The sequence below is a fragment of the Vipera ursinii genome (assembly GCF_947247035.1).
Source record: "Vipera ursinii genome assembly, chromosome: 10".
In the NCBI taxonomy this organism is placed as follows: Eukaryota; Metazoa; Chordata; class Lepidosauria; order Squamata; family Viperidae; genus Vipera; species Vipera ursinii.
Genome location: NC_139520.1, coordinates 4,802,113 through 4,817,109, shown reverse-complemented (window position 1 = coordinate 4,817,109; position 14,997 = coordinate 4,802,113). Strand labels below are relative to the sequence as shown.

The window sequence follows — 14,997 nt, the reverse complement described above, 5'->3', positions numbered from 1 at the left end:
AAGCGGGGGGGCTGGGCGTGACCGCCTCGCGCAGGGGGAGGAGGGAGAGAGGCGCCAGCGATAGGCTAAGGCCTCCCGGCTTCCCCCGCGTGCGGTCTCCACCCAATCATAGATTCTGCTCCCTCATTTGGAACCCCGGTGCCGTAAGCGCCATCTTTGAAGCGGGGCCGAGGGGGGCGGGAGCAGCTTTTCCACCGGTGCTCCGTCACCATCTTTGAAAAGGGCAGGCGCAGCTGAGGAGAAAAGCAGGACGGCTGCCGGACCGAGAAGCACGAGGGGCGACCGGTAGGCGAGGGCAGAGCGGGGGCGTTGCGCCGAGGAGGCCTTTCCCTTCTCGTCTTTTCTGTGGGAGCTCAAGGGACTGTCCGAGACCCCCGCCCTACAACCACGAGAGGTGGGCCCGGCAACGCGCGCCGTCAGCGGTTAGTTAGGACGACCGTTGCCGGCCCTCTTAATCCCCCGCTCGGCCTTGTTTTTCCTCAGGATTTCCGACGTGTTTTTAACAATCGCTCTCTGGGCTGGAAAGGAGAGGGTTGAGGTCTGTCTTTGGGGCTGGGGGAGTGTTTGAATCTCGCTACCAAAGCGTCAGTTTTGATCTTTAGAAAACTTCAAAAAATTGGAAAAGCCGTATTTTTCACGATAATAATAATAATAATAATAATAATAATAATAATAATAATAATAATAATAATAATAATAATAATAATTTTATTTCTATACCGCCCTTCTCCCGAAGGACTCAGGGTGGTGTACAGGGCAAATACAGTAAAAATACAACGTACAAAAGTTAAAAAAAGAATTAAATAATACAGCCCAATTCCAATAAAATTAATACAGTTAATATTAAAAAACCCCAAACCCATCAGACCAGGTCGGCTTGTTCAATCCGATAAGAAGAGTGACCTTGCTTTAAATTTTGGGGGGAAAAATATTCAATATCTGATAAATAATTTTGATTTCTCAGAGCCGGGGGGGGGGGCTTGGGGGAACCCCCGGGGGTCCTGGAGGCACAGCTTAAAGAAATGCTGCGCTAGGCTGTCCCTGCTGGATGAGCCTCGTTAGAGGATTTAAAGATGGCGTCATTTAAAGGTTTAATTTAAAGATGGCCAAGGCGGGACTTGAACTCACGCCCTCCCGCTTTCTGGGCTGGTGCCTTAATCACTAGACTAGTCTCCAGCCTAGTGGACTTCTGAACTTCAACTCCCAGAATTCCCCTGCCAACCATGCTGCTGGGGAATTCTGGGAGTTGAAATCCACAAATCTGGCTGGGGAATTCTGGGAGTTGAAGTCCACAGGTCACCAACTTTGGAGACCCCTGCATCAGACCCAACTGGCTATTCCTCTTCTTAATTTTCCTACATTTTAGGCATGGTACTGGAACCGGCTAGAGAATTCTGAGAGTTGAAGTTCACATATCTGGCTGGGGAATTCTGAGACTTGGAAGTCCACAAGTCATCAGGTTTGGAGACCCCTGCACCAGACCAGACTGGCTATTTCCCTTCTTATTTTCCTACATTGTAGGCATGTTCCTGGAACTAGGCTTGGCTGAAGGAAAAGGAGGGGACAAGGAGTTGGGGAGAGGGTTCAGTGTCTGTTGCTTTTGAATAAGGCAGCCCCTTCCCTCCTCACCCCTTAGTTGGTGCCCATAGGTATCGTACATTAACTATGATGCCTTGCCCACCGTTGTCCAGAAAAAAATTAAAAATAATGACTTATTACAATAGCTTATGCTATTAAAGGTCAAATGTAATGAAATTCTTAAGGCATGTTTTATTATCTGTTATAGAGCCAATATCTAGAATAAAATATGTATTGCACTGCTGTTAGCTGACTTCCCAGAATGCAGAGATTGCTTTATATTAATCTATTGCTGGCTGGTCACTATGATTCTGCATCCTTGACAGTGATCAAATTCTGCTCTCAAGGTCAGGGATCAAATTCTGACCCAGCAACATAAATACTTTATTCTTAAATAAGTATCGCAGAGCCTTTTCTTTCTATGGGGCTTTTGTGCTGTGCTCTGTAAGGCTTCCTTTTTACTGTTGTAGTTTTTGGGCTATGATTTTAGATTGAATAAACATATTTATCACATCACCCCCTATTTATGGTATGCACAAGACATAATAAAGACAGAACGAAAAAGGAAATACAGCTAAAACTATTTTATACTGGCACATACTGCAGATAATGGCAAAAATGCCATTTTGGGGGCACTGAAAAAGAATTGAGCAGTTTCCAACATATATCCTTGTTGTCATCCTCTTGCAATTGCTGTTAACACAGGTATAGCTCTATCCCCTTAAACCGCCATTTGCATATAAAACAGGCTTTCTGTGTTAAGCAGCATAGCTTTATAGGAATAGTTAAGAATAATTGTAGCTGACTGTAACTGGAGCCAGAAAAGAGACTGCCCTATAAACAGTAAACCTGGTGACTGACCCAGACTGGATCTTGCAAATCCGTTTATTTGTTCATATTTCATATTAATGGCCTGTCTCCCTCGGATTTTCTCATTTCTGTCTTCCCATTTTCCCCCATGTGGCAGAAATAAAGGTGAGAAACCACCAAAACCCACCAAAAATGGGATCACATGATCAGGGATGTGTATGGCTTTTGGAACTTTGAAATTAGGTCGTAAGCAGCTCTGCAGAGGTCCATTGTAACTTCGACCATTGAACTCACTGGTGTCAAACACGTCACGTGACGTGTCACGACTCTTCGCATTGCCAGCAATGGGGTGGGTGCGGCTTCGGCATGATGAAAGCGGCCAGCAGTAACACCCTAAAAACTGATTCTTAAATGTGAACTACTTGTAAAATATTTCATCCAGTGTTTTCTAGTTCTCTCTATAATTGAAAAGTATGCAATTCCTCAACATGATGCCTTCTAAATTTAAGCTTTTTTTGAATGCACTCACAGAGTTCCTCAAAAATATTGTATTAATTTGAACCTTTATTTGCTACGTTTTGTCTTTTTTATTTTAGGGAACAATATCTGCTTGCTTTCAGATCTTGAATTAATTCCAGCATGGCAGAGTATGGGATCTCTCTTGGTGAACAAGTGGCTGTGGTTTGCGATAGTTACGCCTCTCCCGAGGCACTCCAGAAATTTGTCCAGGATGTTCAAGCAGTTATTGGAGCTGAAAGTCATGTTTCTGTAGAAAACGTCAATCAGCTGCTTTACTGTGAGTGTTCAGAAGTATTCATTATCATGGTAAATATATTTTAGTTAAAGATAACATGTTCCATTTATAAAGGAGAATTCTTCATTATTGTTAATACATTAGAAAACATATGCATGATGGTACTTGGTTAATGACCGTTCAAAGTTATGCTGTCCCTAATGAGGAGACATAGCAGGTCTTTGAACTTGTGACTGTCGAAGTATCCCTGGTGTCATGTGATTGAGATTTGGATGCTGGGCAACCAGTGCACATTTATGACTCGCCGGATCCTACAGTCATGTGACTGCTATTTTTGCACTTCATAGCTGGCTTCCAACAAGCAAAGTCTAGAGAAGCCGGCAGTCTCACTGCAAATTGCAGTCACATGATGTCCCACTTAATGACTGTTGATGACTTGCTTAACATTAGCAAAAATGATGTAAATTGGCATAGTCATATGGTGTTTCACTTGCAACCATGTTGCTTAGCAACACAGTTAATGGTTATTAAATGAGTACTTGTAGTTACAGGTAAAAACTGCTCAGACACTCTGTGTTGAGATTATTCCTTTAGTCTAGGACAGCAGAGAGAAACCCTAAATGACTATCAGGGGTGCTTTTTTATTCAACAGTAATTAAAATAGTCTATCCAAAATACAACCCTCTAACAGTGCACGGCCACAATAAATTTACTGATAAGAGAATCCAGTTCACCCCGTCTGTTTCATCTTATCGTATTACCACACGGCAATGTTCACAAGTCAAAGTTAGTGATGATAATTAACTTTGCAAATATAGGAAAACAAATTCCTTTTTCTATCTGAACAGATTGATCCAAAGAAGTTTTAGGTAACTATCCACACATTAGAAGGAAAAGGGAAATGTATAAATGCAGATAGGTACAGAAAGTTACCAAAGTAATAACATGAGCTAAAAAAAAAGAACTTTATAAAATGTAGGTTAAAGCTCATTGTGATAATATCCATATAAAACCTGAAGCCTTATCTGTGCAGTGGAGGGGGAAAGGCAGTGGCACATTCTGGAGTTGAGGATGTGCTGTGGATAGGAAGGCAGATCTTTACATTAAAAATCAGAGATCTACCAGAGAAACCTTGTAGAACCTGATTTTATATAGGGGCCAAGGAACTGAATGTGGCCATAACATAACTTAACCTAAGAGGCCTAGTAAAGGAATCAAACTCAAAGCAAGCTGTGTTCAACTGACGGGTAAAAGTTTCACCTGAAGATGAAGGCTCAATTGTCTCATCCAGAAAGGCCAGAATCAAAGCAGGCAAAGCACATTCTCAGAAAGTGGAACATAATTACAGCTTCCACAGCAATATTTGGCACAGAATAAGGCAATTCAGGGTCCTTGGTTGGGAGAGTACAGAAAAGGAATCTGGACGTTTCCTCACTTTGTACAAGCTGGAAATCAAACTCCACAAAGTTTTTCAGCATTGCCACTTGGAAGTGCTTTTCCGAAGTCATTCTGACTCCACAAACAGTTATTCATTGTATCTAATTCATCAGCAACTACAGCAGCGTTTTTTGAACTGGGCAACTTTAAGCTGTTTAAACTTCGACTCAGAATTCCCCCGCTAGCATGATGGTTACGCGCATATACTCAAACTGGTAAGTAGGTACGTGTATATGCCTACCATTTTCTTTTCTCAGCATCCCACAAAGAGTCCAGCTTTGATGTGGTTCTCTCGGGGCTGATCCCTGGCAGTCTAATGCAGCACAGCGCAGAGGTGCTTGCTGAAATAGCTCGGATCGTGAAGCCTGGAGGTCGTGTCCTTTTGAAAGAAGCAGTGACCACCAAAACAGGTAAGTTTTTAGTCTTTCTCTTACCTTTGTCCATTAATTGGGCCTCTATTCATCTAATCCATCCTCACTTTTATACCTGCGGAGAATAAAGGCCAGTACAGGATTGGCTAATTTAAACATACTTGTATTTAAAACATGGGGGGGGGGGAATAAACTCATTTCTTCTTGAGTTTAGCCCAACTTTTGATGGTTACCTGGATACATCCATGGAGTTTTCTTAACAATATCCTGCAAGTGGGCTACAACTGTCTCTTCCAAGACCTGTTTTTGGCTTTCCAGTTCAGCCTCAGTAACCGTGAGATTTACTGGAAAATCTCCCTTCCAATGAACAGTCAGGTGTGACTTTCATTAGTTTTTGGGCCAAATAGAATTAATCTAATGCTGTCACTGACTGAGACCATGTGTAGCCCAGGATGCACCGCTTTGAAGAGGGACAGTGTTTTAATTTTATCCAGTCACAAGCCTCCATTCTGGACAGCGAGAAACAGCTTTTGAAATAACTCCTGCTGTTACTATCTGGCTCCAGAACTGCGCCCCTACTGATTTCACCTCTCCTAAGTTCCATCTCCTGTAATACTGTGGCTATTTTTTATTTCTTTTTTTTTCTATTTTAAGAAAATGATTCCAGACCATTTAGATTCAGGTACAGTACAAAGCAAATCAGTCACATTTAAACAGTGAAAACAAAGACATCAGATTAAGATACGATGTATTATAGCAGTATATTAACACACATTTGAAAATGGGTCTGTGTGGGCTCCATAGTGCTGGTGTTACAATTGAAAGCGCTTCCTCTTTTGTATCTACCAGAAAACTGCATGTGAGGTAGGAAAAAATAACAAAGAAATGACAATTTGACTACAGATGAGCTGAGAGGGGTCTAGAGGTGATATCACTTCAAGCTATTTAGCATCTTAATATTAAAACCTGAAATTTCAGTTGAGACAAGAAAGCAATGTAGTGCAGTTAATGTGAGATTTGTGAGGGCTGCGAAGAATCCTTGAAGCTTCTTCAGGTTTCCTCTAATTTCCTGACACAACTCTTTAAGTCTTTTTCCTGTGAATCGTGGTGAAGGAAATGAAATACAGTTAATCAAATTATCATGGCCAACTGATTAAATCAGATTGCCTATAAGAATTATAGACCAAATAGATCAACAGGAGCACCATGGCTCATGTGGTTAGGACCCTAGATTGAGGATCAGCAAGCCCATGTTCGAGACTCGGTTGCCGCTGGGTGACAGGGTGAGCTCCCATCGTTCGCTCCAGCTGGTCTAGCAGTTCAAAACTGCCCAGTCACAAGTAGGTACCACTTTGGTGGGCACATTAGTGGAGACACGAAAGGCGCTTCCAACTAGGGATCCCTCACTGACCAATCCTTTCACCCTGAAAACACCTTGGTGCTTCTGACACGAACGTGAACCGTAGGAACTTTGGTAGCTCCCTGAAAATTGTGAAAGTACCTAAGAGAAGCCTGATCCTATTGCATTCCTTTATTAAATCCATGTATTCTATCAGGGATGCGGTGGCTCAGTGGGTTAGGACGCTGAGCTTGATCAAATGGTCGGCAGTTTGGCGGGTCGAATCCCGAGTGCCGCATAGCAGAGTGAGCGCCTGTTACTCGTCCCAGCTTCTGCCAACCTAGCAGTTCGAAAGCACGTAAAAATGCAAGTAGAAAAATAGGGACCACTCCGGTGGGAAGGTAACAACGTTCCGTGCGCCTTTGGCATCTAGTCATGCCGGCCACATGACCACGGAGACGTCTTCAGACAAGCGCTGGCTCTTCGGCTTTGAAACAGAGATGAGCACCGGCCCCTAGAGTTGGAAACGACTAGCATGCATGTGCAGGGGAAACTTTACCTTTACCTTATTCTATCAGGAGTAATTTGGAAAAAATCTCAGGTTCTTTTTTCTCCTCGTAGCTTATTTTTATTTATGGATATTTGCTACCTGTTGCATTTCTTAGGTAATGACAAACTCAAGACAGTAAGCAAGCTACAAACAATCGCAACACTCTCTGGATTGGTTGAGGTAAAAGAGGTAAGCATTTTGATGTTGAGTTTTCAAAGAGATCGTTTTAAAAGACTGCGCTTTGAAGAGGCCTTCATGCGGCCCTTCAAAAATACAGCTTTATAAAGCTGTTTGATAGAAGTATATATATAAAATATGCAATACAGCATACCTTATAATCTCAGTTCGTACTTCAAAGGAAATAACAAAATGTGTTTGAGAATCAAAAGATTGGGTTTACCTAGTGAATAAGCAAAAAGGCCTCTGGAAAAATCTTCCTTTAATAACGGAAAGTGTTATTGTGTTTGTAATTAGCCACCATGGATAATAATTAGCACTTGTTCAGGTCTTTCCTGGCTGGATGGATTAACTGGTAAAGTAACTTGTTTTTTCCCCTTGCTATCCAGCTGCAGAAGGATGCTTTAAGCTCAGAACAAATTCAGGCTATCCAGAAGCATCTGGATCTACAATGCCATGAAATTCTTGCCGTTCAGTTAGAAGGCAAAAAGCCTAATTTTGAGATTGGATCTGCAAGTCAGCTCAAGCTTTCCACTGTCAAGAAATCAACAACTGGTAAGAAAAACAGAGAGGCTTTGTCTTCTCAGATCTTCCCCCTCCCCCCCCAGGTTTACTTAAGCACATCTGTAGCAATCATCCTATGGGTAAATTGAGATTAAATGCATACCCCACCATTATTTTGTCCAGATCAAGGCAATAAATATAATCCTCCCTATTTTCCCCACAACCACCACCTTGTAAAGTGGGTTGGGTTAGGAGAATTGACTAGGCCAGGGGTAAGCCACCTTGGCTCTTTTACGACTCGTGGACTTCAACTCCCAGAATTCCTGAGCCAGCATGGGGGAACTATGGCCCCTTCATGACTCGTGGACTTCAGCTCCCAGAATTCCTGAGCCAGCCTGGCTCAGCCTGGAAACTTTCCCTTTCCCCTCAGCATGGCTGGCTCAGGAATTCTGGGAGTTGAAGTCCATGAGTCATAAAAGGGCCAAGGTTGCCTACCCCTGGACTAGCCCAAAGTCACCCAGCTGGTTCAATGCCTAAGGGGTGACTACAACTCCCAGTCTCCCAGTCCAGCACCTTCACCTCCATAACAAACTAGTTCTCAGAAGCCTGGTCCTTTGGCTGTTGATTAACAGGTCCTGTCTCAGTTATAGATCTCATTTGAGCCTTTTCAGAGGAAAAGAATAATACTGATCAGACTTTCCCTGATTATAATTTTTTTGTTTAAATGGACCATTAAAGAATACATTGTCTTCCAAAATCCTAGCTCTGAGATATCAAAAGTCCCCCGGATGGTTTCATATCATAGGACCGAGAAGAATTTTTGAGGCTTATGACATCATCTTTACAGTTGTGTTCTCTGTGGTCAACTGGTTGTTTCAGAAAAACCACGGGTGGATCCCACGGCTGCGAAACTCTGGACTCTTTCTGCCAACGACATGGATGATGAGGACGTGGTAGGTGCAGAAGGGGCCCTCCAAAGGTTGCCAGACAACCTCACCGAAAGTGATGCTCTGCCTTGATTTGTAACATTATGTTTTCTGTATTTCACATTTTTCCTGAGCCATCGCCTAAGCCAGAAAAAAGAGTAAGGTTGGCAGCTCCATATGAGAGGAATTTTAAAACTATTTTATATGTCAAGTGTTTACTTGTGTTTACACTTTGAGAGCAAGCAACTAAATTTCATTTTTAATGTGTGCCATTCTGCCCACAGTAAAAAATGACAGTAAAGGTTATCTATCTATCTATTCCCCCAAAATCTAGATTTTATACAGTTCCCCTATTTTGATAGTAGCAGAGCTCTGTTTTAGTACTGTTGCTTTTCTTTAAAGTCTTCAAAGCTATTCAGCAATATTACACGTTTAGTAACAAACTCCGCCAAATGGTGGGAGGAGGCCCTTAATGTAACTATAGGTAGTCCTCGATTTACAACACTTTTTTTACAACACTTCATTTAGTGACAGCTCAAAGTTACAACGGCACTGAAAAAAGTGACTTATGACCGTTTTTCACACAACCTTTACAGCATCCCCATGATCATGTGATCAAAATTCAAATCCTTGGCAAATGACTAATACTTATGACCGTTGCTGTGTTCCAAGGTCACCTTTTGCAACCTTTTGACAAAGTCAGTGGGGAAGCCAGATTCATTTAACTGAACAACTATGGCAAGAAAGGTTGTAAAACTCACTTAACAAATGTCTCACTGAACAACAGAAATTTTGGGCTCAATTGTGGTTGTACGTTGAGGACTACCTGTACAGGCATCTTTGCTTCCTGTAGATCAGGGGTGTCAAACTGCCAGCCCATGGGCCGGATGCGTCATGTGGAAGCCGCGCCCACCCCATTGCCAGCAATGGCAAAACTCCCGATAAGTTGCACGACGTCAGATGACGTCGCGAGTTTGACATGTCTGCTGTAGATCAAGGATAGTTTTGGGATTTGTTTTCTATGGGTCCTTATTGTCTTCAGGATCTCCTGGATTCAGATGAGCTTCTGGTTCCTGAGGATTTGAAAAAGCCAGATCCAGCATCTCTCAAAGCACCTTCTTGTAAGGAATCTGGAAAGAGGAAAGCCTGTAAGAATTGGTGAGTGTTAAAATAAGTCAAAGACTTACCTGTACATACACACCTGAAACATGGTAAGAAAAATGCTGCAGAGAAAATGCATCTAGAAAATAGAGACTAGATTGCAATCCTGTGAAAGCCTTCTAAATCAGGGTTTCTTAAATTGGCAATTTTAAGATGTCTGGACTTCAAGTCCCAGAATTTCCCAGACAGAATGAATCCTTGGAATTGAAGCCCACACATCTTAAAATTGCCAAGTTTGAGAAAGCCTGATTTAAATTATTCTTAACAATGGAGTGAAGACATTTATTTGGTGTTAAATGAGGAGCTGGACTTGTTTAAATACTAGTTGACCCATAATCCATTAGATTATCCCTTCCAAGATGCTTACTTAAAGCGATAACAGAATGACTGCAGGTGGACAAAAAGCGGTGGGAACTGGAATGAGTTCTGACTTCCTACCAGCTTCCCCATTAACTTTCTTTGTGGAGAGCTTGCTGGAATATCAGAAACCACAATCAGGTAACCACGGGGATGCTGCAACGGCCACAATTTTGACAATGAAAGTAGTCCTTGACTTATAACAGTTCATTTAGTGACCGTTCAAAGTTACAGCGGCACTGAAAAGTGACATGACCATTTTTCACATTTATGACCATTGCAGCATTCCCATGGGATCAAAATTCGGTTGCTTGGCAATTGACTCATATTTATGACGGTTGCAGTGTCCCGGGGTCATGCGATCACCTTTTGCAATCTTCTGACAAGCAAAGTCAATGGGGAAGCCAGAGTCCCTTAACAACTGCATTACTAACTTACCCACTGCAGTGATTCACTTAACAACTGTGGCAAGAAAGGTGATAACGTAGGGCAAAACTCACTTAACAAATGTCTCACTTAGCAACATAAATTATGGTCATAAGTCGAGGACTCCCTGTACAACTTTGAAATTTGTACAGTCCTTGAAATTTCAATCCCATGGAAGTAATGAGTCCTTGATGTTGGATGCATTTTTTAAGTTAGCCCATTTGAGCTACCTTGATTCAAAAATTGTTGTCCTACAATGCACCAATTCACACAGTTGAAGGTTACAAACAAAGAGACGGGAGGGTTTTAATAGTACATACATTGACAACATTAAATTGGCAATTCCTGGAGTTTTCCTCTTTTGAAAACAAATGAGCGAAAAAGAAAGAAGGAAAGACAGATATGTGTAGATGTTTCCTCTGGCAGAGAGGATTTGGAAGGACAAGGCAATGTCTTCATGTATATTAAACTTACCGCATCTCTTTTCTCTACAGCACCTGCGGCCTTGCTGAAGAACTAGAGCAGGAGAAGAGAAATGCACAGCCAAAGTCTGCCTGTGGCAATGTAAAAACTTTTGTTTCCAGTCTTGATCCAGACATTGTTTAGTCTAACAGCAATTAGAATATAATGCCAGCTGCATAGAATAAGGATTTTTATTAATGAAAAAATAGGCCATTGCTCATTTTTATTTGTTGCTTTTATGTATTTTTAGTTAAGTAGGAAATATGGAGGAAATGCTATTTTAGAAAATGCTATTTATTTTCTCACAGAAGGAAATGCCTTTCCCATTAGAATGCTTCCAGTTTAATTTTTGTTTTTAACAGAGATGCTGGGTTTGATTCATTCACGAGTTTGATTGATGGCATTTCAAACAATTGACTAGATTTTTTTAAAGTTATAATTCTTTTGACGTGAGGAATCGGTAGCCAACATCCACATTCATCATCTGCATATGTGACATGCACATTAGAGCATGGTGGATTTTGGATCTTGCTGCTGTAACACAATATAGATCCAGGAGAGCAGGTTCAGGATTACACACACTTCTCTGTGTGGAGAGGCATCTGGAGGCATCAATCACCTGATACAGCAGCGGTGTGACAGTCTTCCTCTCATTCCTTCTCTAGCTGGGTTATTCATTTAGTTATCAAATTTAACAGAGGTACCTATCCCCGTGGGCTCTGAGTGGCTTACACGGTATCACATAGGTAGTTTTCAACTTAGCGGTTACAACGGACCTCTCCAGAGCTACTTACAGTTTAGTTTCAGAGTTCTAACAACCCTCCTCCATTGGTGCTTAGGAACTGGCCTATACTTATGGCCATTGCAGCGTTCCACAGGACATGTGATTGAAATTTACAATTATTTATTTATTTTGCCAGAAACCAGTTTACGTTTTGGTATTCAGCCAAAAAAATGCCCATTGGCTAAAAATGTGTTCACTTAATGACTGTGGTATTCGCTTAAGACCTGCTCTGTTTGCTTATTGACCCCAACATTTGCTTAATCTCCACCACAAAAGCTGTCAAATCAGGCCTGGTCACCTGGTGACCCTCTTAACAACTGGCACAAATGACAGCTGTGATTCTTGTCTCAAGTGTGGCCAACAAGGACTGCCTGTACTAAATTAAAACAATTTAAAATGTAAACTGAATGAAATAAAGACAGCCGAACTAGAAGCCTGAGAGCCCCCTCCCTCCCCCTGGTTAATCCCAGGCCTGGGTCCTAAGGCAGGGGTAGGCAACCTTGGCTCTTTTATGACTCATTGACTTCAACTCCCAGAATTCCCTGCCCCTGTCCTAAGGGCTTTTCACAATCTCAGTGGAGAGGACGCTGACCCTCTCTCTGGGGAGAAGACAATTCCAGAGGGTGGGGGCTGTGACAGAGAAGGCCCTTCTCCCTCGCTCCCAGAAGATGACAGCCTTTTAATAGAAGGGACCTGGAACACACCCGCTCTGCCCAACTGTAATGAGATGCTGATTCATTTATGGATTTGGTTCATTTGTTTATTTATTTTTATGCTACCCTCCCCCCCCCCCGCTAGGTGAGTCCGGGTGGCATAAAATCAGGTCTCTTGATGGCTCCTTGGAGGAAACAAGAACAACATAAGCAGCCTTTTGGATCTTCAATGAGTCTGAATCTGGCCCCTTTTATTTCCCCCGTCCTGTCATTAATGTCAGGTGCAAGAAGCCAGGAGGCAGGATAGGGTTCAAAAGTACTACAGGTTTATTCCACGCAACCTATATACACAACCCTGGACTACCGAGGGTCAAGGTGAATTGGCGCCAGATAGGAGTCAATGGACTTCAAGTGTCGGCGGGGGGAGGCTGGACTTAGGTCTCTTTCAGGGGTGTAGAGGTTCCAAACTGGTGATGTGTTTGACTCCTCCCCCTGAGCTCAGCCTGGTAGTCTCCTACACTTAAGGGCATCAATTGCCCTGAAGGCTGGCTGCTCTGCCTGGTGGTTTCGCCTTCTTTAGATGCCACTTTTGTTTCTCTCTAGTGCTACCTGGGGGACGCCTTCCGCTGCGCCAGCTGCCCTTACCGAGGCATGCCAGCCTTTAAGCCTGGTGAGAAAATCCTCCTGAGCGAAAACAACCTTCAGGATTCCTGAAAGAAGAGCAGCAACTCACAGCTTCCTTGGTGGTGCTTCATGCTTTGGACACAACAGGCAGTTTCTCTAGTAAAGAGGAAGGAAGTCTGGACTTGGTGGGGGATCTGCAAACAAATAGGTGGACAAACAAATAGGCCATGTTCCAGACTCCCTTCTCAGTTGGGATTGCTTTCGGGACTCATCGCTTTCCACCCCTTGATTGTCGTTTCTTTGAAAAGTTTGCATCTAGATTTTGGCTGTTGTCATGCCCTGCAGACAAAAAGATCTTGCTAGTAAACAGCATCAGCCCTGGAGCTACCCAGGATTTGAGAGCGCAACCTTGTCTTACTGAGCCAAGATGTGAGAAAGCTTTCCATTTACTTTGCCTACAGAATGTGGCTCTGCCAAACGCCAAACAGTGGGTCGGGGTGGGTGGTGTTGGCTTCTACTCAAAACTGCAAAATATGTCTTCATTCCCAGTTTTGTGCCAACGAGAGGATGGGAGGAGTCAAAAATTAAACTTCTGAAATTTTGACGTTACTTTTGTTTTACTTTGGCGCACCAAGGTGTTGGATCGCCGAGAGGTTTTATGCAGATGTCGCTATCCCAGGTCGCTGTTGGTTTTTTAAAAGAAAGTGAGAGTCCAGTTTGCTGGAAATACCGTCTCAGAAGTGATTGTGGTAAAAAGTTTGATCTGAAACTATTTCATGGCTCTTCTAGAAAAGGCTTCTACAATCTGGAGTTTGGCGTCTATTGAGTGGAGATTATGGAGCATTAGAGCAGCAAGTTGGTTGGCTGGCTGGTTGATTAATTATGGCAGATTGTAAGGAATCAGTCTACATACCAAAGGAGATTAATTTATTAGAGGGTTCAAATGATTGCAGAATGTCCTTCATTTCCATTGCTAGCAAAATTAACGCTTAGCTTAGAGCCCCACATGGGAGGAGGAGGGGCAGGTATTCAAGTTGGCTTTAAAAAAGACCAAGAAACACAAAAAAATACTTTTGATGCGCACTGAATAATTGAAAAAGCCAACAAACACACATACAGACAAAAATCACCATCTGCTTCATTGACTATAGAAAGGCCTTCCACTGTGTTGATCCTGACAAGTGTGGAAGATCCTTAGCAAAATGGGAATCCCACAATATCTCGTCGTCCTCACGTGGAACCCGTCCACGTGTCAGGAAGGTGGTGACAATGGCTTCCTCCAGGTCTTCTAGAGTGAGGCGGGGCTATATTGCTCATTGGCAACATCTGTCATCACAGGTCCATACCCTGTGATCTACCAAGGTGAAGACAACAGAATCTTATGGATTCAACCAGTTCTCGACTATCTTGCTTAGGATCCTAAGGATTATTCAGTGTGTATCAGGAAATGTTTTGTGTTTCCTGGCCTTTTCTAAAGGTCATCTTGACTATCTGCCCGCCTTCCTCCCAGGTGAGGCTGCAATCTAAGCATTATTTTGCTAGCAACGGGATGAAGGACATTCTGCAATCATTTGAACCCTCTAATAAATTAACAGGTCATCCTCAAGTTACGACAATTGAGCCCAACATTTCTGTTGCTAAGTGAAACATTTCTTAAGTGAGTCATTGCATTTGTTGAGTTAGTAACAAGTGAATCCGGATTCCCCACTGACTTTGCTTTGTCAGAAAGTCACAAAGGGGGTTCACGTGACTTTGGGACACTGCAGCCGTCATAAATATGAGTCGTCACGAGTCTTAATTTTGATCACATGACCCTGGGTATGTTGCAACTGTTATATGTTTGAAAAACGGCCGTGAGTCATTTTTTCTCAGTGCCCTTGTAACTTTGAACAGTAACTTCTGGTAAATGAACTGTTTTAAGTTGAAGACTACATATATAAGGGGCTGAGGATGGACACCAAAAAATGGGCTACAGCAGAGGTCCCCAGTCTTTTGGGCACCAAGGACCGGTTACGTGGAGAGGGGTTTTTCCATGGACCAGAGAGTGTGTGGTTTTGTGTGCTGCCTGCATCCCGCGGATGGGA

The 14,997-nt window shown here is 42.8% G+C and overlaps 1 protein-coding gene across 5 annotated transcripts; it reads left to right on the top strand.

Moving 5' to 3' along the window:
* Positions 1-64: 64 nt before the first annotated feature.
* Positions 65-14,570, top strand: CIAPIN1 (cytokine induced apoptosis inhibitor 1). 5 transcript variants are annotated; one of them, XM_083370721.1, is made up of 9 exons: positions 65-285; positions 2,985-3,184; positions 4,837-4,989; positions 6,955-7,028; positions 7,406-7,571; positions 8,400-8,473; positions 9,489-9,604; positions 10,885-10,954; positions 12,893-14,570. In XM_083370721.1, exons 2-9 carry the CDS (start codon positions 3,028-3,030, stop codon positions 13,001-13,003), a joined length of 921 nt encoding a protein of 306 aa, XP_083226847.1. In that variant the 5' UTR covers positions 65-285; positions 2,985-3,027; the 3' UTR covers positions 13,004-14,570. The 5 variants fall into 5 exon arrangements, with proteins under 5 accessions (XP_083226847.1, XP_083226849.1, XP_083226851.1 ...); XM_083370723.1 differs by having other exon boundaries at positions 246-422; XM_083370725.1 differs by having other exon boundaries at positions 257-285; positions 3,009-3,184.
* The last annotated feature ends 427 nt before the right edge of the window (positions 14,571-14,997 follow it).